At 38.6% G+C, this 21,996-nt stretch overlaps 1 protein-coding gene across 1 annotated transcript; it reads right to left on the bottom strand.

The window, feature by feature from the left end:
- Positions 1 to 6,926: 6,926 nt before the first annotated feature.
- LOC140993996 (ADP-ribosylation factor-like protein 4A) lies at positions 6,927 to 9,371 on the bottom strand. The gene is made up of 2 exons (XM_073463561.1): positions 9,256 to 9,371; positions 6,927 to 8,098 (listed from the first exon to the last, which is right to left on the bottom strand). Exon 2 carries the CDS (start codon positions 8,025 to 8,027, stop codon positions 7,422 to 7,424), a length of 606 nt encoding a protein of 201 aa, XP_073319662.1. The 5' UTR covers positions 8,028 to 8,098; positions 9,256 to 9,371; the 3' UTR covers positions 6,927 to 7,421.
- Positions 9,372 to 21,996: the final 12,625 nt, after the last annotated feature.

The following is a 21,996-nucleotide window of genomic DNA, read 5'->3' as shown; positions in this document are numbered from 1 at the left end:
CCTCTACGAAATATTTGTATGGGTGACTTTTAAAAAAAAAAAAATGTATTAAAGTAATATTTTAACAGAATACCTTTACTTTTATTCAAGTATGGCTTTTGGGTACTTTTTACAACACTAAAGGGTTGCTAGAAGCAGTTCTTCCACAACAATTAAAGTATAAACTAATAAAGTATATCTTCAGTATTTATGTCTGTAAGTCAACTTACAGCAACCTGTACATCTACGTCCATCTTGTCCAAAGCTTTTTTCAGTTTGTGGTCAGTTTTCTGTTGCTATATTTCATGGATGTACCTACCTACAACTTTTAGTATTACTTCACCAGACTTTTTAATCTTGGCGGTGTGGAGAGTGTTATAAAATAATAATTTCCCAGAACCATTGCTTGAAGGAACATCAGGTGCCATATAGGGAAAATAATTCTGAGACTGTTTTGTAATTAGACTTCAAACTTATATACAAACACATCTCTTGGAGGTCTTGCTTGCCAGATTGCCCCCCACAGACACACATTGTAAAGGTGTGAAGGAAGCATACTAACATCTTAAAGCCCTGCTGCAATATCTACAAACAGTGATGGTCTAAAAAATTGAATATTTGTTCTAAGGCTAGTTCAACTGGAAAGTTCCAGGGGTTGGGAGTGGGGTTGCAGTGGCAGACAGCCAGGCTCTTCTCAGGAAACCGAGGCAGGCAGGGCGGGGTTCCTCTTCCCTTATCACCATATCCTGTCCTACGCTCTAACGACTGCGATTGACGTCATCAATCAGCTTGTATGAACATTCACACCCGTCCTGCTGAATACAGACTCTTCAGATGGATGGTTGTGCTTGCAAAGTCCATTTCCTCAGCTGTTACAAAGCAAGGGATCAAAGAGTGGACAACTGAATGTGACTGAAATTCACAAGCTCATTGGTATACTTGTGAGAAGAGAGGGAAAGTGCAAGATCCCGTTGTTTCTATCTTTATCCAAGCTAATATTGTAGTTATATTGTGTCTGACTGTCAAGAACTGGAAAGTAATTGTAAACAGCTGCTGTAAAATAGGAATAGGTATAGGAGTCCAATTTTTATTGAATTATCCAATGAACACAAGTTTACATTCTACAAACACTCTTATGTATGAGATCAAACAGCATACAGTGGACTGACAGGCCCTTGAACAGAGATTGTCCAGACTCAATGGATTAAGGCTTTTGGCTTTGTCCACAGTAATATTTTTCATCGTAAAACAGCATTTTAAAACAAAAATGATATTCATCCACAAGAGCATTTTATCACCATATCAGTACTAATCATCCATACTAACATGCATATCACATGACCATACACAACCAGTTTTGACAGCAAGGTCAGCAATGCCTGTAATTTGTATAATATGTTAAGGTGATAAAGTTATGACGTATCAGTGAAGGACATGGGACTAATAAGACCCAATCAAGAATCGAACGTCGGTATCTGGGCCCCAGCCTGTGGCTGATACCAGCACTGAAAGAATTGGATTTAAGCTGCAGTCAGCTACTTTTATAGATAACTGTCTTTTGATGATTTCTGAGAAATCAGAATGTCTAATGCATCATTTTTTCCTTTAAAAAACTTTAGATTGTGTGTATAATGGAAAGAGGTGAGATGAGAGGAGATGAAGCTGATTTAAAGTGTCTATGATTAAAAAAGTCACACATTTTTTCTTGGTCAATTTGCAGGTACTTTTCGGAAGGTCCCTAACATAATCTGGTCATTTTCCTGTATGCTGTCAAGTTGTGCAGGATTTTCGGAGAGCCAGGTTTTAATATCGGATTATGAGCAGAGTGTAACTCTGGATCTGTGAGACTCAAGGATGACTTTTACTGTGGTCTAAATACAAAAAAAGTAAACGATAGTGACGTCATCCTTAAGTGTCCTAGATCCATGGTTACATTCAAATCTACACCTGTCTAAAGTGGAGATGTTAAGACTGACAATACTTTGTGCCTCAGATCACCCACCTGCTCTCCCACTAATCCAATGTTAATTAGAGCCCAGGATCAAAGTGAGGAGTCGCAGTCAGATTCAGTACAGTTCCAGGAAGTCAGGCGGGCTGATATGGATGTTTGGGAACAAGTGACCCCTGAAGCCCCCTGCTAATGTGCTAAAGCGTATTGGTCATCCTCCAGCCAACGGCCATGGGAAGAGGGAGAGGCTTAACTGGGCACCCCACCAAGCCCTGTGTGAGCTTTGTGTAATGGAAAATATACAGGGCCACTGGGCACACAGCCATATTACAGTGGAGGAAGGATGCTGCAGATGCAGGAAGGGTAGAGGACCAACTGTGTTCAAAGTCAATCCCTGATGAGGATTTCTGCTATTCCATCCATCATTTTACTGTTACTGATACATCCAGAAAGCATGATGATAAAAACATATTTTACTTTATACATTCAATTTAAAGTTAATCTCCATTATTGACCAGGAGGCAGTGTGTGTATGAAGTTAATGTGTGTGCGCCACATGTCACTCTCAAGACCCACCAGAAACCCCAGACAGTTGAAGTGAGTTTAAAGAAATGAGACCATAATTGTTTATGTGCTTCTCCTCTGGCCCTTCCTCACCCTAATCCCCTGCCTTCTTGTGTTTGTGCCTGGTATTGTTCTCAGAGCAGACCCAGTCTGAGCCAGAACTGCCCCCACTGAACACCAAGATAGACAGATACCAAAAGTCAACCAAAGCAGTAACACGTGAAACCTACTGTTTTCTCTCATTGAGAGACACTTTATAGAATTCATACCAAACTCCATTCAAAATCTTACAGTTTAATATGGACTTGCTTCAGTCAACAAAATCTATGAATTATGTGGATCATCCAGTAAATTTGTGCTGTACAAAGCAAAGTGAAACCAGAGCCTTTCTTTTCCAGATAAGAAAACTACAGATATTTGTAAAACCACTAATCCCTAAAAATTCAGACCAGCCAATGTAGGTCATGCAATACATGTGTTTAGCATTTATGAACACCAGGTCCTGTAATCCAAAGACCTTTGTAGGTTCAACATTACCAGCAGCGTTGCCAGTTGTACAATTTATACTATATTTGTACAATAATTTTGCCCTTTCTTTGATGTACAGTCAATACCTTTAAAATTCCCTACATGTACAATCATTTTGTTATAGTTTCACCTTGTTTTACCTCATAGAATGATAATACATAGCTTCTGTAACAAGTCTGATTATTTATTAATGTTTAAGTAGCTATGATAGTCACACACAATTTTTCATCCTATACAGCAGAAAAACAAAAAAAAATGTCATTAATAAAAACAGAATTGCACTCAGTAGAGCGCATACCTCTGCCAAGTCCTAACAGTCCCCTTTAATTCAAACAAGCATCCAATATCAAATTTGATAACCCTGTATCACTCTAAATTTGAAACCACCCATAATTGTGCAACCATAATTTAGGATTAGGGTCTTAAATTAGATCAGATCTAGGGTCCACATCAAATTGCACTCACTCATAGATACAAGCCAAAAATGTCTGATTTTTTTCATTAAGATCCATGCATTATTCCCAGAGAAAGGAAAATGTCACAATGTTAAAGAAATTGAGAAAAAAATTCTGGATCTGTCCCTTTATCTGGATCCAAACCAAAAGTCAAAGGAGTCTGTTCTGAGCTGTGACCTATCCTCCATCCTCCAAATTTCAGACCCACTGCTGATTGATTTTCTGGTTGTTGGCACCTGGCAACACTGCTCACTGCCTTGATAGACTGATTGAGTCCAAACATGGCTGTAATAATGGCAGGACAGGGGGGGCAACTGACATAAATGTTAGCAAGCTAAAAAGTTGAAAAGATATTTGAGGAGAGTGTTGTTAAATGTCTCTCATCACAATGCATTTGTCAATAATGATTACAGGACAACAGCTATGCCAATTCTAAAAACTGTAATGCCATGTACAGGACAAGATGCTGAAACAGTCATGTTCCTCCAGGTATGTGCAATATTAAATATTCACACATTTTTGTGATGAAGATTGGGTTCAATGTGTTCTATAGACCAAACCACTGTCATGTCGCACTACAGTCACTTCCCTGTAGACAACTGGTGGCTAATTTGCGGTACGTAGAGATTTCTGTTGTCATTTTCAGCCGCAACTCTCACATTAGTAGATATAGTTAAACACAGTGGTCCGACCTATCTGGCTTATTTTGCTTTGCTTTGCTTTGCTAGCTAGCGATGTTGCTTTGCATCTTGGACTAACTGCTAGTTTGGGGTAAACTCAAACTGTCATTACTTTGACCCAACGGGCAAATTAGGTCTTAAACCTAACATCAGTGAAATATTTGTAATGAGATATTGAAGCATCAAACATGCATTTTAGATGAATTATTTGTATACACTTTGAATAAACATAATGGAAAAAAGACAATTAAATTGTAAGTAAGCTGATGTGTGATGCAGGGGTTCACTACCTGGAAGTTATTATAAACAAACATGGTGATTGGTTCTATACCAGAAAGAATATATCAGGGCTACACATTACTCGAAACAAGTGGCATCTTTTAACATTCTTTAGAAGCACCGTAGTCTCAGTAATAAACTTTTCATGAGCTTTTACCAAAAAAATATCAATAAATAATTAACTCAAGGTCAATGAGTTAAGATATTGTTTTTAAAGTTAAAAGTTCTATTTTCAAAGACAATACTGAATTTACATACTCATATACATATAATTTTTATTAACTTTTTGACAGGGAGGTTCTTGACTTTTGGGATCTTTAGTAAATTCTAATATCCTCTCAGTATAAAGAGCACACTGCAGTTTGGATTTAAGCTACATCATTCTCAATCCCTCTGGATTTGCAGTCAATATAAATGCACACAGTGTTTCTAAAGTTTAGAATCTGAGAGGATAAACTGGTACACAGTGTAGAGGAACATGACTGTACACTTAGCTCCAGTAAAAGCAACCACCACTGGTGTCTGTATGTTTTACTCTGTTATCTCTTAGTAAGTGGCCTGCCTCACCCTTTTATCTTCTTTAGTGGACAGTTTGTCAGTTACACATAAACCTGCACCCTGTTGCTCTGGACTGATCAGCAGCTACACTGACAAGATAAACAAACAAAACACTGATTACATCACCATCCTTTTGTAGCTTTATTCCAAGTGAACAAAGTGGATGAAACACAGATATGAACACCCTGCTAAAGACATGGGAAGAGAGAAACCTGGGAACAGTACCCAACATATTTTTTATATATGAAAAACGCTTCTTTTGAAGCAATATTTAATTTCTTTCACTTTCAGAATTGTACAGAATTCTGTCAGTGTCCTTTTGAAAGTCAGGAAAAGGACCATTAAAGTGCATTCAGACGCCGGCTTGGATGAACGTGAATGTGTCGTCACATATAGGTGAGTCTGGCTCTGACACCAACCTGGCTCTGAGGGCTGATGCTCGACAGGCAGCTGAGGATTATTTATGCTGAACCATATGGGCCTGTTAATCAACAGAACAACACAATACACATTTACAGGGAGCTATTTCGGTGATGAAGTCACAGCCTCCCCCAGCCAGTGTCACCTTTTACAGCCACACCAGGATAACTGATAGTTCTCTGTTGTTGAAATCACCAGTTTTGTCATTAACTGTTTACTCATGGTTTATCCACTTTCCTTACATTTGTTCCTCTATGACTAGAATAAGTAGCCAACTACAGAGCCTTTTATTACAGTTAATATTACGCATTACATGACACTTTATGTTTTCTTCAGAGTCACTGAATAAATTAAAGATTTTAGATGTTGATGGAATAAAGACTGAAGAAAAATGTGTTGGGCTAAATCCACTGCTGAAAAATAAAATGCAATTAGATTAGCTTGACAAAAATACGTAGGCAACAATAGCTATCTAACAAGCATGGTAGCCAAATCATGGTCATCAACAGCAATTAAGTTATTTCAATGTAAGTGAGTGAGTTAACTACTGTTAGCTAACAAAATGAAATCTAACTTGCTATTAGTGCAAATTAAGTTACGGTAGCTCACTAAGCTAACATTTTAAGAACAACGTGTTATGTAAGTGATCAAAATATTTGAAATTACTCCAGATATTCCATTTGTTAGCTTTTTAGCTAGAATAAAACCTCACTGCTATTTTGTCACTGAAATATTTCCTTAGCAGCACATATAAAATTGTCAAGTGACATTTAGGATTTTAGTGGCATCTTTTGTTAAATGAAAAAGGGTTTGGTAGAACAATGTGCTTCTATTCCTTTAAGTAGAGCACTGAAAAAGTATAATTTTTATCATGGTATTAAACCTCAGTTATCATATCAGCACCATTACAGGAATAATTCAAATGATACCCAGCAAGCTAACATTCCTTTACTGCTGTTAGCTCACTAGCTTGCTCTTCAGGTATCAAGCAACAGAGACAGGCTGACTTATATTGCCAATAACAGTAGCATATTTCTGATTGTTATTTTCTCTAAATTACCTAAATCGTGTCTTTGGCATTTATGCACTTGTTATTTAACAACAGTAATTATTAGCTGTTGCATGGTCTGTAGATGCGAATAACAGTTGTACTCGTGTTGTAGAGGTAATGCATTAATTACTGCAACAAGTCTCCAATCTGGACAGGAGGAGCAATCAGCCATGCCCGCACCTCGAAAAAGTGTGCCTGCACTGCATTATGGTCCTTGGAGGACACTATTCTGCTATTGATATCATGTCTGTATAAGTTGATAACTCCATAAAGAAATCCTTGCCCCTTTTCATTCAGAAGGATTCCCCCCAAAACTCAATGTTAGATGTGATTAACATGTTCTGCTATCAATGTGGATGTGAACATCATGTGACAACATGTTTTAGGGTCATTGTGTATCCTGTTCCAGTCAGTCATTACTCTTCATGTAAACTTGAGGACCAAACTCCTATAGGGCAACATGGTTATAAAATACTTGTCACTTTATTGTCTTATGCAATTTGCTCTAAATGGTCCTGTCTGCAAACTCATCACAAGCTTTGGTAAATACAAATATAAAGATTGATTGTTTCTGAACAAATAAGCAGCATATATTCTAACAATTAAAATAAAATAGAGAAGTCAAAGCTAATTTTCCACTTTTAAGAGTTCAGTGTAAACTTCATAGCTTGCTGTCGTACAGCATAATACTGGACTTTCTTTAGATTGACTTGTTGCCGATTGCATTATTTAAATCCAAAGCCCACTGGGCAAAATCAATCCCACTGTCCTCTGTGGCAGCCAAACACTGGCTGACCTGAACAAACAGTTCCACTCAATGGACAAACTCAGCCAATGAGACTTCGAATGACAGCCAAATGACCTGTCACAATGGACCAGCAGACTATACGCTGCTTACAGTAGTTCTTGTGAAGCTTAAGATCAAGCTCACATATTATATTTCCCACTGGTACAGCACATCATCTCTTCTTCTTCTGTTGCCGCAGCATCTTTCTCCTCTTCATAATCATGGCGTGCAGCTTCTCCAGACCTTCCTGTAGTCCCTCTCCGATGATAGCACAAGCAGGCTGAAGGTGCCAGGGTGTGGCTGTGCTCAGCTCTCCCAGAGCCAACATGCTCTCCATCTCAGCCAAACTGAGGGAATTCCTCAGGTCCTGTTTGTTAGCCACCACCAGAACTGGCACGCCCTGGTTCTCTGCCAGCCGCGTGATCTTGTGCAGCTCTGTTTTGGCTTCCTCGATGCGCTCAGCATCCACTGAGTCCACTACGAACACAATGCCATCAGCACAACGTGTGTATGAGCGCCACAGAGGCCGCAGCTTCTCCTGACCTCCTACATCCCAGAAATGGAAGGATGCATACCGCCGGCTACCTGAGAGCGACACTTTGATCTTCTCCGTGTTGAAACCTTTAGTTGGGACAGTGTTCACAAACTCATTGAAACGCAGGCGGTAGAGAACAGTGGTCTTCCCTGCACAGTCCAGTCCTAGAATGACAATGTGGAGCGCCTGTAAGGGCGGCAGGAATGGGAAGTGCAAGTGATGATCTGATAATCCGTTCCCCATCTTGGTATAAAGAGCAGGAAGAATTGTCACCAAATAATATTCGCTCACTCCACAGGGACTGCAGCGGGAGCCTGGGGAGAAAAGGGGGTGGGTCAAGACCGTATGCATAATGACTCAAAGCACACAAACACCCAGCACTCTTTTGCTTTACCACACCCAACAAGTGAATATCCTTCCCTTTGGACTACACATCCTCACATTATCCTGGCACTGAGAGATGAATGAGAAATAACACCGTAGGGTGGATAGCAGCCCATTTGCACCACAGCAGCCAACGGAATTCATATGCTAATTCCTATTCACTACGTGAATCTGTAAACAGGATGAGGGGTTTTGAATTATAACCAAATCCCAGATTCAACCATCATCCAGTGCTCAGTGACGGGCAGATCAGAGGAGGGCTATTTTTTTAACAACGGAGCAGACTGACATGGAGATATAACAAAAAAGGCGTTGCTCGGCAACATCGCCTTCTCGCATGCTCAAAGGACACGGCGAACTTCAATTCTAAAAATCTGAATATAATAAAACCTTGCTCATTAACGATACACAAGAATCGTAAAATATAATCCCTCAGTTGTAACAAATCATACAGATGTTATAGTATATTCGGCATACATATGGCCCTCGTAAATGCATTCACTTGCAATAAAATCATGAGTTTTGTAATTGGTTTACAGCGACTGCTCCCGTCCCGTCCACTGAGAACTGTTGAGGGAGAGTGAGGATACTGTACACACGTGAATTGTCAAAGTAGCCATTTAAATGAAATTCACAGTAACTCTGTGTATAAGATTTGACCCGAATTGCAGAGCAACCAATGGCATGAAAGAAATATCTATACTTTTTTCGATATGACAGGTAAATCTAGCGTTATATCCGAGGAGAGTCAGTCGCGTTTATTTGCAAGTTTTTTAAATGGAGTCTGGCGCGTACTTTTCTCCAAGTCCTATACTAGACCGGACCAGACTGGACTCGCGGCTATGATGCCAACAAGTGTTGAAAAATCATAAAAGTTAAACTGGTTTTATTTGGCCCAGTGTGGCTGACAGGGCCTGCATATAATATAACGTTAATGAAACGCAACGTTAGCCAACATGGCACTGACTAGTGGTTGACAGTATTTATTTCATTCAGGCAAATTTATTGTAGCTGCCTATAACGTTAAATGTCATTTTGACAGCTGTTATCACGGTGTGTTCAACACTGAAAAGGAAAGGAAACTTACCTTCGCCAACAAGGTTAGTCCATTACAAACTGTCTATGTCCAGCAGCGACGCTCTCCTTCCTCTTTCTGATCATGTTCTCACTCATTGAGACATCTGTCTGAAAGGACTCCGCTATGTGTTCATCAGCGGCGTCAAGCACGACAGAGTAAACAATACCATTTCCGCCAACGATTTTCAAAACAAAGCCCTTGCTGTGTTACTGAGGCTGCATCCAAATGTTCGGACTTTGTGGGCGCGTTCGCGGGAAGTCCGCGAGTCTTGAGGGCCGTCCAAACCCACAATTTATCCGGCCCACAAGGGCTCTCAAGCGGACTCGCTTTAGACTTCCAGAGAGTGAACAATTCATTGCGATATGGGCGTGGCGTTGTAGAACTTATTATGAATGTGTTAAGCAGTTACTTTATTGAAACGTTGCTTGAATCGTCTAAGCCAGAAAAAATATATATTCACATCATGATACAGAAATATGTAGGAGTAAAGGTTATAGGTATAGCTTAAAGGTTATAGAGATAAGCAAATTGATTGTATTTTTGTTGTCTTTAGGGCTGTCTATCAGTGGTATATTTTCCTCGCGGATAACGCATTTGCGGAGTTGACGAGATGACTGTGGGTACTTCTCATTTCACTTAAACCATCCACGTTCCCCTCACTTGCCTCCTCTCCTGACGTCTTAGTCCCGCCCATCGAGGATTTAAATTTAAATTATAACACAGAACTAAAACTTGTCAGAGTTTTAAATAATCAATAAAGTTAAGCTGTAATTGCGCACAGCTCTGCTAAGAGAGAGACGCACTTGGATCGTTTCTTATAGTGCAGGCCACTATTTGTCTACTTATTAATGGTGGTTTGATTTCATATAGCCTATAATCTGATCAGGTGGACAGGCTGTAATTTCCAAATTTACTTAGCACTTTTATTCTGAAGGAGTGATGATAATTCTTCGTTTCTCACTTGGGTGACTTGACGCAACCCTATTTCGCGGTCTGATTGGCGGTGAACAACGCCTGCCGCGGTCACGCGCACACGTGAAGGTGCATAAATAGACGCTCACACACGTCACCTGTTTCTGTCACTCCAACAGTGGAGACCTCCAAAGAAGTACAAATTGAATTGAGGCCACAAGCCTTTTTTTTTCTTTCTTACATTTAGTGTCTCATATTTTTAGATAGGTCTACAGAAGACCTGTCCTATTTATGAATACTCTTCAATTTGGTTCAGATCATGTCTTTTTAACATCCGTTAGTCCAGGCCCACTTTTGTACGTCTCAAGGACGTTCAGACAGGCTTAATATTTGGATGTCTGACTAGTAACCCTTATAGACGTCTGTATACGTGCAACACAGGTTCAATAATTAAACATATGGCTAGTGGACCACTTGGACGTCCTAAGTGCTGTATTGTAGGCAACTGGACTTGTTTCAGTTTGTTGAAGACGTTTCACCTCTCATCCAAGAGGCTTCTTCACTTCTAACTAACTGGAGGGGAGTTGCAGGCTTTTAAACTCTGTGTGGGAGTGTCCTTACAGAGTCTTTAAGGACACGTGTGAGCTCTGAGTTTCAGAGTCTTTAGGGCCACTTGTGGGTCGTTGATCCAACCGGCCTTCATGTGGGTTGCTAAGGCTAGGTGAGCTCAGGTGTGAATGGTTGTTAAGCTGCCTGGGGAGGGAACTCAGTACTGCATTGTAGGTGGATGATAAGAAATGCCGTAGGCCACCTCCTCTGTTCAAAGATCGATCTCTGCTTTCTTCACTTTTTCTTCCCTCTTTCCTCAACTTATGAGCTAAAAATTGCTTGGACAGCGCCAACTAGCTGAAATACCTGGTATATGAATATTAAAACATTAACATTACTGTAAACACTCAAGATTAACTCCAACTCAATAATTTGCATAACCCAAAAGTAAAATACCCAGATAGCAAAAACCTTTTGGCATCATTTTGGCCCAAATCTGGCTGGTCATTTTGGCAAGATTATGGCCAGGCTAAATGGCCCAAAATAGGCAAGCCAAAATCAAACCAAAAGGATGCCAAAACTCACCCAAAACTAATTGTGGCCTTCCAAAATACAGCCATAATTGTCCCAGAAGAGCTCCAAATCCCCACAACCCAGCCAAAGCTAAATAAACCCACCACCCCGCCACCCCCACCCCTCCCCTCCCCATGTCATAATTATTTACTGCTGTATTTGAAAAACAAATACGAAGATTTAAATCATTTGTTCTTTTTTATTATTAGTTGTATGGCCAGGTACACAAAGAGAATGCAGGCCAAAAACAGACAATAACAATAATATTAAATATAACAACTGTATAAACACGGCAAGGCAAGTCAAAAACTTAATTTAATCATGTCAGGCCGAGACTCAATACAGGACTCAATTGCTGAGGTGTCAGTGAGCGATTTTTATTGTTTTTAGACAAGGCTCTCGAGAGAGTGATTTCAAAACAATATTGCTATGAAAATTACTCAAAGAGAGTCTATCGGGAGGGAAAAACTAGGCTAGAACAAAAACTCACTCCAAGGGAGGAAAAACTGGCTATCTAAATCAAAATCGCTCTTAAGGAGGAACTCGAAGTACAAAATCTATCTAAATCAAAATCACTCTTAAGGAGGAACTCAAAGTACAAAATTTATCAAAATCAAAATCACTCACAAGGAGGAAATAAAAAGGCTTCAAAACATTAACCATAAACACAATGAACAGAAAATCACTCACGAAGGAGGCTGACAAAAGAACAAACCTAACGACTATGAAAATTTAACAGAAAATCACTCTCACGAGGAAACAACAAAAACTCACGAAAACGCTTTGGCTTGATTCAGGACTATGGTAGGCTTCTGTGGTCGGACATGGAACGAGACACTTTGGCACAAGACAAAGGGGAACGCAGACTTTTAACACATGAGGGAAATGGGACACAGGTGGACACAATCAGGAATCAGGGGAGACGGGCAGGTGACACAAGAGGAAGGGCAAGTGATCTGAAACGAGAGGAGAGTTAGATTTTCAAAATAAAACAGGAAATGACCAGACAATAACCCAAGACGAGACAACCTCACCGCGGTGTGACAAATCACATCAAAGAACGTATTTGAGATAACTCCGATATATAGAACATATAGCAACTGCTCCTTTCTAACCTAATACTACGGTTTCATGAAAATTACTTTTTGTACTAACCTTAAAATGAAATTTTGGTTTGTTTAATATAACTAAAATTACAATTTTAAGTTGACTGAAAATATGAAAAAAACCCTCAAAATCTGATGGGTTTTTTAATACTTTATTGTATAAATGTAAAGAACCATTAACTTTATCGCCACCAACACAGCTTTTGGGCCAACACATTACACATTTGTTTAAAACACATATGCACAAAATGCATAAGTAACTGTTAGTAGGACCGCAAAGTTATTTTGTCAGCAAAGTGCAAAATAGTGCAACAAAGTATTATACAAATATGCCTAACAATCTCAACACATACAGTGTTATCACAACTATGAAAAAGGGCCAAGAGTATACAGAAACCTCTTTAACCAGCTATAGCCAATGAATATTATGCATCTGAACATTGTAACTGAACAATGGGGATGAAAAAATATGAAGACTTTTTTAGAGTTTTAAATTACACTTCTACACACTGTCACAACTGTTTGTTGTGTAACTGAACACATCAAAACTGAAATGCAACCTTTCCCTACAAACGGAAGGAAATATGTCTGGAGAAAACAACAAACTTCTGCCAAACCCATTACAAAATCTGTAAAAGCACAATATCGCACTCGGCCATTTGTTGTTCCAGAGGAGGAATACATCGTAGTGCGTCGTTACTGCAAGCTCTGAAGTTTGCTATACAGATTATGGACTTTGGGGGACATCTTGTGCTGATCAAGCTGCATGACTATTTTTTGGAGCACTTCAAAAGTGAAGCGAAGGGGTTTTGGGTAAGCTAGGTTGAGCGCATAAATCAAACTTAGAAGCAGGGCACAAGCTGAGGCAACCGAAGGCAGTTCATGCAACACTTCCATGCCCTCAATGACGATGCCAATGTCTTCAGGTGGCTCCTGCAGTCCTTCCCCCTCCTTCCGAATGACAAACACTGCTATGGTGAGCTGCTCCAGGTCCCTCTGAGCATCATCTGCTCCAGAGTCCTACAGAGGGGTACAGGACACAAACACAAATCATCACTTGCCTCACTTCTTACTGTGATGACATTTTTGGGTGATGTACCAATATGTGTTATGTGCTGGGCTATTTCTTGGCTGGGTGTCATCACACACCACAACCAGCAGAGAGAGGTGTATCAATCTGACCATCTAACTGTAAGCAAGAAAGATAAGATTTCCCAAAATGTTTCCCAAAACTATTCCTTTGAACTTGTATAATCAACTAAGCCAGGCAAATCCTTCTTACTTAAAAAAATATTCGATCCATTATGTTGTGTATTGTTGCTGGGAATTGCATTATGTCCAATATGGCCATGATAATAAATACAACATGTCAGCAATCCAACCATGGTTCAGGTGTTATGGTTGTTCTAACAGTTGAGAAAATCTCTCTTTTATAGTACACTAAATCTAGGATATTTTGTGTCCTTTTGACAAGATGTGCTGACATGCAAATAACTGTTGAAACTTACAAGATATTCCTTGATCAGGTCATCTGCATCTTCTCCCAGGAAGATGGTGAGGGCTTTAAGCACACATGCCCTCCATAGATTAATGTCCAGTCTAGAACAACAAACGTTGATTCATTTTATTGTTCTAAATCTCATAAGACAGACATCCTTACTCTTATAGCTTAACTCTTACACTTACTTTATTTAAAAACAGATAGTCATTTACAAGCCCAGAGATTCATTATAGAAAGAAAAAGGGATGAGCTCAGTGGTGTAGTTTTTGAGTCGCTAAAAACATTCATGCATATGAAAGCCATGATCAGCATTGGCCTGCCCATATTAATGTATTTATGAAGGATACATATATATTGTGACAGCCCTCTTAGTTATGAAGGGTCTCGTTTGATGGTACAGATTTACCTTGTCCCAAGTGTCCATGATGTCCACAGTCTTTTGGCGTGTTGCTCCTCCTTTGGCATGGATGACTTTGAACAGCTGACTTGAGTGCATGTCTAACTGGGCCATGAACTTCTCCTCAAGAGGAACAGCCATGAGCCTCTTGAACTCTGTATTAATCTAAAAACAAAACAAATGACAGTAGATATTGTATTATGGAAAAAAAATGCAACTAGTCTCATCCTGTATACAAACTCAGAACACACAAAGTAACCACTGAAGCATACCTGCCAAAATGTCAATACCCCCAAAAGTATAACATGTGGAAATTAAAAATGTAAATTCTGTCTTTAAGTTCAGTGTTATACGATCTCAACCACATCAAATTATGACCAATTCATGAAAGCTCACTGTTATAAATCCTGAAGCATACAGACTTTGATCACTTCAGTTCCATTCTTACTTCTTTCTGTGTGAAGAGTGCAGGCCATCTGTCCTTGAAGTCCTGAATGCTTGGTTCTTGGTTTACCACCTCATGTCATCTGTAGGCAAACGTGTTAGCCATTTTGTCTGCGATGACCCTTTCGTTGTTCCTTATCCCGATCTCTGTCAAAAGTTCTAGTCTCACTTTTTCCAGGCTGTCCAGAGTCTCACCAGTAGGCAAGGATGGATAAAAGTTAACTTCAGACCATTTTGGCTTCTTCACTTTTTTAGCAGGGAAAGCATCTGTAGTAGCTTTAGATTTCAGGGAGTTTACACAGTTTTACCCCTCTCTAGCTGTAGCTCTGTGTCATATGAAAATTGGGGAATTGCAAAGTCCTCTGGCCACTGTTGTGTTCGAGATGACACAGACTCAGGGGATGAGAGGATTATTGTGTCATTTGATGCCAACGAAGCACCGTCATCAGACTCAAACGAAAGAGACAGAGATGAAGTGGACTGAGCGGCACTGATCAAAGGTGGATTTGTTTGCTGGTGGATCACCTTGATTGTCCCCATATCCTGAAGTTCAGTGGTGCAATTCAGATTGAAGAAGTCATTGCCAAAATCTTGGTCCATGTATTGCAGTCTGAGGTTACCCTTTAACCCAAAGGCAGTCTTTACTTCGCTGAGAAGGTCATCTAGTGACTCTGGGATGCCATTTGTAAGAGTCAGTTTTTCAATGTTGTTCTCCCCTAAAATCACCTTCAGCCTTGCAGGTGTCGAACCAGCCATGGTGGTCTGAGAAGAGAGCACAAGCACAGTTATTAAGGATCAGAATGTAAAGCAAATCCCCTCTAGGGGTACCACTTATTTCCGATTAGGAGAATTTACTGTCGAACTATTGTATCAGACTGCGTTAATTTTAACTAGGTGGACTTAATAAAGTGGCAACTGAGTTTAGATATTATATTATAAAAATGGGTTTAGCAAATGTAGGAAAGGAGGGTAGGAAAGAAGAGGAGGAAGAGGAGAAGGCAGGGGAAGAGGAGAAGAAGAAGAGAAGAGGGGAGAAGAGGAGAAGAGGAGAGGTGGAGAATAGAGGAGGAGAAGAGAGGAGAAGAGGAGACGAGAGACGGCAAAGAGAGAAGAAGGAGAGGAGACAAGGAGAAGAGGAGACGAGGAAGAGAAAAGAGAAGGCAAAGAGAGGAGGAGAGGGGAGAAGAAGAAGAGGAGAGGTGGAGGATAGAGGAGGAGAAGAGAGGAGACGAGGAGAAGAGAGAAGGCAAAGAGAGGAGACAAGGAGGAGAAGGAGAGGGGAGGAGGAGAAGAAGAGGAGGCGAGGAGAAGGAGAGGAGACGAGGAGAAGAGAGAAGGCAAAGAGAGGAGGAGAGGGGAGAAGAAGAAGAGGAGAGGTGGAGGAGAAGAGAGGAGGCGAGGAGAGGAGAGGGGAGGAGAGCAGAGGATTTACATTTACTGACTGGAATCCAGCAACCTATATTAATGCCTACCCTAGAGCTGCAACTATTTGGTGATTAACTGATTAGTCACATCGTCAAACCATTTTGGCTTACAGTATGAAATAAATATGTTTTGAGAACACATTAGTATTGTATGAGTCTGGCTTTTGTTTTCCCACTTAATAAAATAACCTATAACATTCAGAGGCCTCACCCTTTAAACATGGACATATCTTTTCAAAGTGACAAGACGCTTTCCTCTAATTTTGTAGTCTGCCAGTGGGTAGGTATCATGTAGTTCTTGTGGCTCAACAAGTTCCACTTCCTTGCTTGGCGATGTTTTGAGATCATAAGCTCTGTAGTGTTCCATATACCATCCACCAAGCTTCTTCACAACGAAGATTAGTTTGTCCTGCAGTATCACCATTTGGATGATTTCACTAAACTCTGGCAGTCCTCCCAGTGAGCCGTGGATCAAGATCATCCCACACTTAGTCCATTATATGCTACACTTTTAGCCAAGCACACATTGTCCATATCTGGAGACTTCTGTCTCAGTGCATTTGAGATGTCCTTGTTAAGAACATCAATGTGAACAGTGGAAACATCTGTTACTTCCAATGGGGGTTTGGTAAGGCTACTTGCAGTCAAATGATGTGCAATCTGATACTGATGTCTCCGTGAAAGGGAAAGAAGCACATTTTTGAAGCATCTGATATTCCTCGCTACTCTTTTAAAAAAGCTATGCTTTGCTTCAAAACGCATGGTCCATAGGGCAACTAGTGGCCCAAGCTTACGGATCAAATATTGATAATGCTCCAAGAAATGGTGCTTTGGTTTAAGCTGACAGTCTGGGAAAACCTCTTGAAATCTAATTCTGTGCTTAGAGATCTTAAAACCAAGATATGCAATTGAGTCCTCGGTATGAACAGGACTGACAACGAGATCAACAATGTCCTTCAGGTCTGTTAAGATCTTCCAAGTAGGCTCCTCACAGGGAACACTCTGCCCAATTTACAAAGGCAAAAATCTTATTAGACTCCAGTTCTCATGTGCATTTCCCCCAACAGTTTTTTTGGATGCAAAACTGAGAGCCACAGGATGAGGTCGATTTGTTTTGTCAGCCCAGTTGAAAGATGATATTGCTTCATTCAATGTACATAATGTGAAATACTTTTTTTTGATTAACAAACTGAGGCAAAGTGCAAGTTCAAAAGGAACAATTCCTTCAAAAAGATCATGTACAATATCTGGTGGAAACCCAGTGGTAACATCAAAATATGAGAGGTGCTTTGACAAAATACATTTTGATTTCACACCATAATAACTGGGCAATTTGTTTTCCTCAAGGATTCATAAATGATCTGCATGAATGTCTTTTGTTCTCAAAGTAAAGACTTCACTTCTGACTTCTTTAGTCTGGAACTCTGATCTTTCTGCAGTGCAAAATCTACATACGTATGTCCCTGAGAAATTTTCAACAAATCTAGCAATACTGTGTGCACCAAGGTTGTCGGCGACCACACACTGAACTGTGCCTTTTACTGTTCTGCCTGACTTTGACAGAAATATCCCACTCTGTTCTAAAATTACAAGATCATTAATTGCAGGTTTTAACACTTTCTCATACCCATAGCACTTCAGATCATTACTTTTGATTAAAGCAGCCAAATAGATCGAGGATAAAGCAGAATTACAGCCTGGTGGCAAATTACCCAGAATCCAATACAAACCACAAATTTTATGCTTCCTCCTGGATGTACCAAGGGGATTACATATTTCAAATTCATCAATGTATAATATCAATGAAATGCTTTCCTGCTTAGACAACAGTCCATTTTCATTGAAGAAGGCACCACGGTAGATAGTTTTGTATAAATGCACACAAGTTCTCTGAGGCTGATTATCTACAGTATTCAAATTAACAGCCTGATCCAAGATTGTCTGGCAGTCAAGAATATGCTGCAAAGACTTTAAAATTGAAATATACTGGAATGACTTATGATTCTTTCGGTCAAGTATATATTCCACTGGTTCCACTACATTAAAGTGGCTCTTATAGTAAGCTTTTCACCTCCAAGCACTGGAAAGTGGACCTTTATCTCCAATTGCTTTTTTTACAGGGTTTGTCTCACAGAGTACACTGGCTAGCTTTTCAACCACGGACTGGTCAAATTGGCATCCATTGTCTTGTAATACTTGGCTAATGGTCTTTTGGGTAATCGCCACAGAAACAGAACCAATCAAATAGTTTAACTCCTGCAAAGGCTTGAGGTTGCCATGTTACGCTTTCAGCATATTTTGTTTAGCATGTAGTAACTTTGAGGTTATTCTAGAGAATATTCTGGACAGTATTTGACATTGTTTCGGATTGTTGCAATAATAATAATGATAATAATAATAATAATAACACACATTTGCATAAAACTAGCATATTTGTCCACATCCATGTTGCAAGAGTATTAAAAACTTGAAAAATATATTTTTAAGGTACATTTAGAACAGATGAAAAAATGTGCAATTAATTTGTGATTAATCCCAAGTTAACTATGGACCATCATGCAATTAATTGTGAATAAATATTTGGTCGCACTTTATTTTACAGTACATTAATAAGACGTAACAGGCCGTACTTTGTATCAAATTAGACAATTCAATTCAGTCAATTCAATCAATTGACAGCCCTAATATATATACAGTACTGTGCAAAAGTTTTAGGCAGGTGTGAAAAAATGCTGTAAACTAAGAATGCTTTCAAAAATGGAAGTGTTAATAGTTCATTTTCACCAATTAACAAAATGCAGTGAATGAACAGAAGAGAAATCTAAATCAAATCAATATTTGGTGTGACCACCCTTTGCCTTCAAAATAGCATCAATTCTTCCTAGTTACACTTGCACACAGTTTTTGAAGGAACTCGGCTGGTAGGTTGTTCCAAACATCTTGGATAACTAATAACAGGTCTTCTGTGGATGTAGGCTTCCTCAAATCCTTCTGTCTCTTCATGTAATCCCAGACAGACTCGATGATGTTGAGATCAGGGCTCTGTGGGGGCAATACCATCACTTCTAGGACTTCTTGTTCTTCTTTACGCTGAAGATAGTTCTTAATGACATTGGCTGTATGTTTGGGGTTGTGTCCTGCTGCAGAATAAATTTGTTTTTTTTGTTTTTTTTAATACTTTATTGTGTTCATTTCAGTCAATTTGAGTCACCATCCCTATTTCCCCATCCCATCACCAGTGTTAATAACAGTAATAATAATGATAACTATTAAATAAATAAAAAATTTAAAAAAATACAATAATATAAATAAGTAAATAAATAAAAAAGAACCTCTTCGGCTTTCTGTATAAATCTGGTTTCAATAGACAACTTAATACCTTCATAAATGTATACATAATAATAATAATAATAAGAAGAAGAAAAATCCTACTAATTCCCCTTGATAAGAATTTAAAAAAACAGAAAAAAAACAAACAAAAAAAACAAACAATAACAATGATAATAGACAAATAAATCAGTTAGAAATAATCTATAATAATAATAATAATAATAATAATAATAATAATAATAATGATGTCCTATGGCTTTGTCCGCTTATTGTTATTATTAACTTACATTATTATTTTCTTCTTTTTTTTTTTTTCTCTCCTTTTTTTTCCCTCCTTTCCTTCCTCCTTTCCCTTCTTTTCTCTCAAGTGCTGTTCCTATTACCTTAACTAAAAAGCTTATAAAGGGCCCATTTCTTTTCAAATAATTTTTCCTTATTAATGACTCTATAAGAGACTTTTTCCATTGTGTTCATTTCTTCCAAAATTTCTAACCACTTGTAAATCTTAGGTGGTTCATTTTTTTTCCAGTTCCTTGTTATCTGTTTAAGTGCTGTGGTTCTCAGAGCTTCAAAGAAGTATATATGTTCATTCTGTAATACTTTAGGTCGTATACCCAGTAAGCACTCACCACAAAATAGTGTGTGTTGTGTCTGGGAAAACAGCATTGGTGATGCTGCCAGTAAACACCGACAGAGTGTTGCAGCATTGTGTTGGTTAAAGTGGACCATTTCTTTTCAAACGATGTTAATCTGGCCACACAAAATGTTTGTGTGGGTGCGTGGGCACACAATTGAGCATTTTTTGGAAAAAGCTTACCTTAAGTTCATCTTCCAAGCATACTCCTGCCAGAAGGGAGATCTTATGTAGGCTACAATGTCTTTAAAACTTTGCTTCCACTCACTGTCTAATATTCTTATTTTCAACTCCTTTTCCCATTTCTCTTTGATACCGTTCAAGTCCTCAATTTCATTGCATTGTAATATTTGATAGACTTGTCCAATTATCTTTAGTGTGTTTTTACTCTGGCATTGTGTTACCATACATGCAATTAATGGATGGAGGTTTTCAAGACTTGTTAATTGGACATTTTCATTTAAATAATTTCTTACTTGTAAATATCTATAAAAGTGAGTCTTTGGGAGCTGATATGTATTAACTATATTATCAAATGACTCGATTCCTTTATTACAATAAATTTGACAATACATTATGAGGCCTCTGTTTCTCCAAATTTTGAAAGCATCATCTATCTTGTTTGGAGTAAAGAAAGGGTCTTCCTGTATTTCTCTCAGGCAAATCAGCTCTCTGTCTTTAACATTTGTTATTTTACACAGTCTTTTCCAAATTCTAACTGTATTATTCAATGTAAAACAGTTTGCCTTCATTTGCCTTGAAGAGATCAATGTATGAAATGAGCCTACTGATTTCCTCTCTATAGTTTTCCATTTGGGGCCCAAGTTTTGGTTAATCATTACTGCTATTGATTTTACTTGTGCAACATAAAAATAATTAGTTAAATTAGGTAATGCGAGCCCCCCTTCACTTCTTTTTCGCTGTATAATTTTAAGTTTGACCCTTGGTTTCTTCTCATCCCATATGAACTTTCTCAGCAGGTTTTCCCAATATTTGAAACATTTCTGTGATATGTACAGGGGTAGATTCTGAAAGAAAAATAGAAAACGTGGCAAAACATTCATTTTAAGAACACTAATTTTTTCCGATAATGATAAAGGTAAGTATTTCCACCTTTGTAGATCTTGTTTTACTGATTTTTCCAATTTTCCATAATTGTAGTCATATAAGTTATCCAATGTATTTGATATATTCACCCCCAGGTATCTTACTTTGTTTTGGTCCCATTTAATATCAAATTGTTTTTTAAAGTGATTTTCTAGTTGACACCCAATTTGCATGGCTTCCGTTTTATTCAAATTCAACTTATATCCTGACAGAATGCTATAGTCTTTAATTTCAACTAACAATTCCGGTAGGGAGTTGTAAATGTCTGTTACATACATGGCTATATCATCTGCATATAATGCTAATTTCTGTTCTTCCTCTATTATATTAAGACCTTTTATTGCAATATTTTGTCTTATTCTTTCTGCTAGAGGTTCTATACATAAAGCAAACAATTGTGGTGATAATGGGTCTCCTTGTTTGATTCCCCTTTTTATAACAAATGTGTCAGAGAGAGTTCCATTTACCTTTACTCTTGCATTTGGTTCTTTATACATTCCTCTTATCAAATTAATAAATGTCTCATCAAATCCATATTTCTTACATACTTCAATTAGGAAAGGCCATGATACCCTGTCAAAAGCTTTTTCCGCATCTAGCATTAAAATCAGCATTTGTGTCTTTGTTTTTAGAGCATAGTCTATGACATCAAGAGTACGGCGGACATTATCCCCAAGTAAACGGTCCTTAATAAATCCTGTCTGATCTAAGTGGATAATTTTTGGCAAAATATTTGAAAATCTATTAGCTATTATTGCTGTAAAAAATTTTTG

Source organism: Pagrus major, chromosome 3 (assembly GCF_040436345.1).
Source record: "Pagrus major chromosome 3, Pma_NU_1.0".
Taxonomy (NCBI): domain Eukaryota; kingdom Metazoa; phylum Chordata; class Actinopteri; order Spariformes; family Sparidae; genus Pagrus; species Pagrus major.
This window is presented reverse-complemented; position numbering and strand designations above follow the sequence as displayed.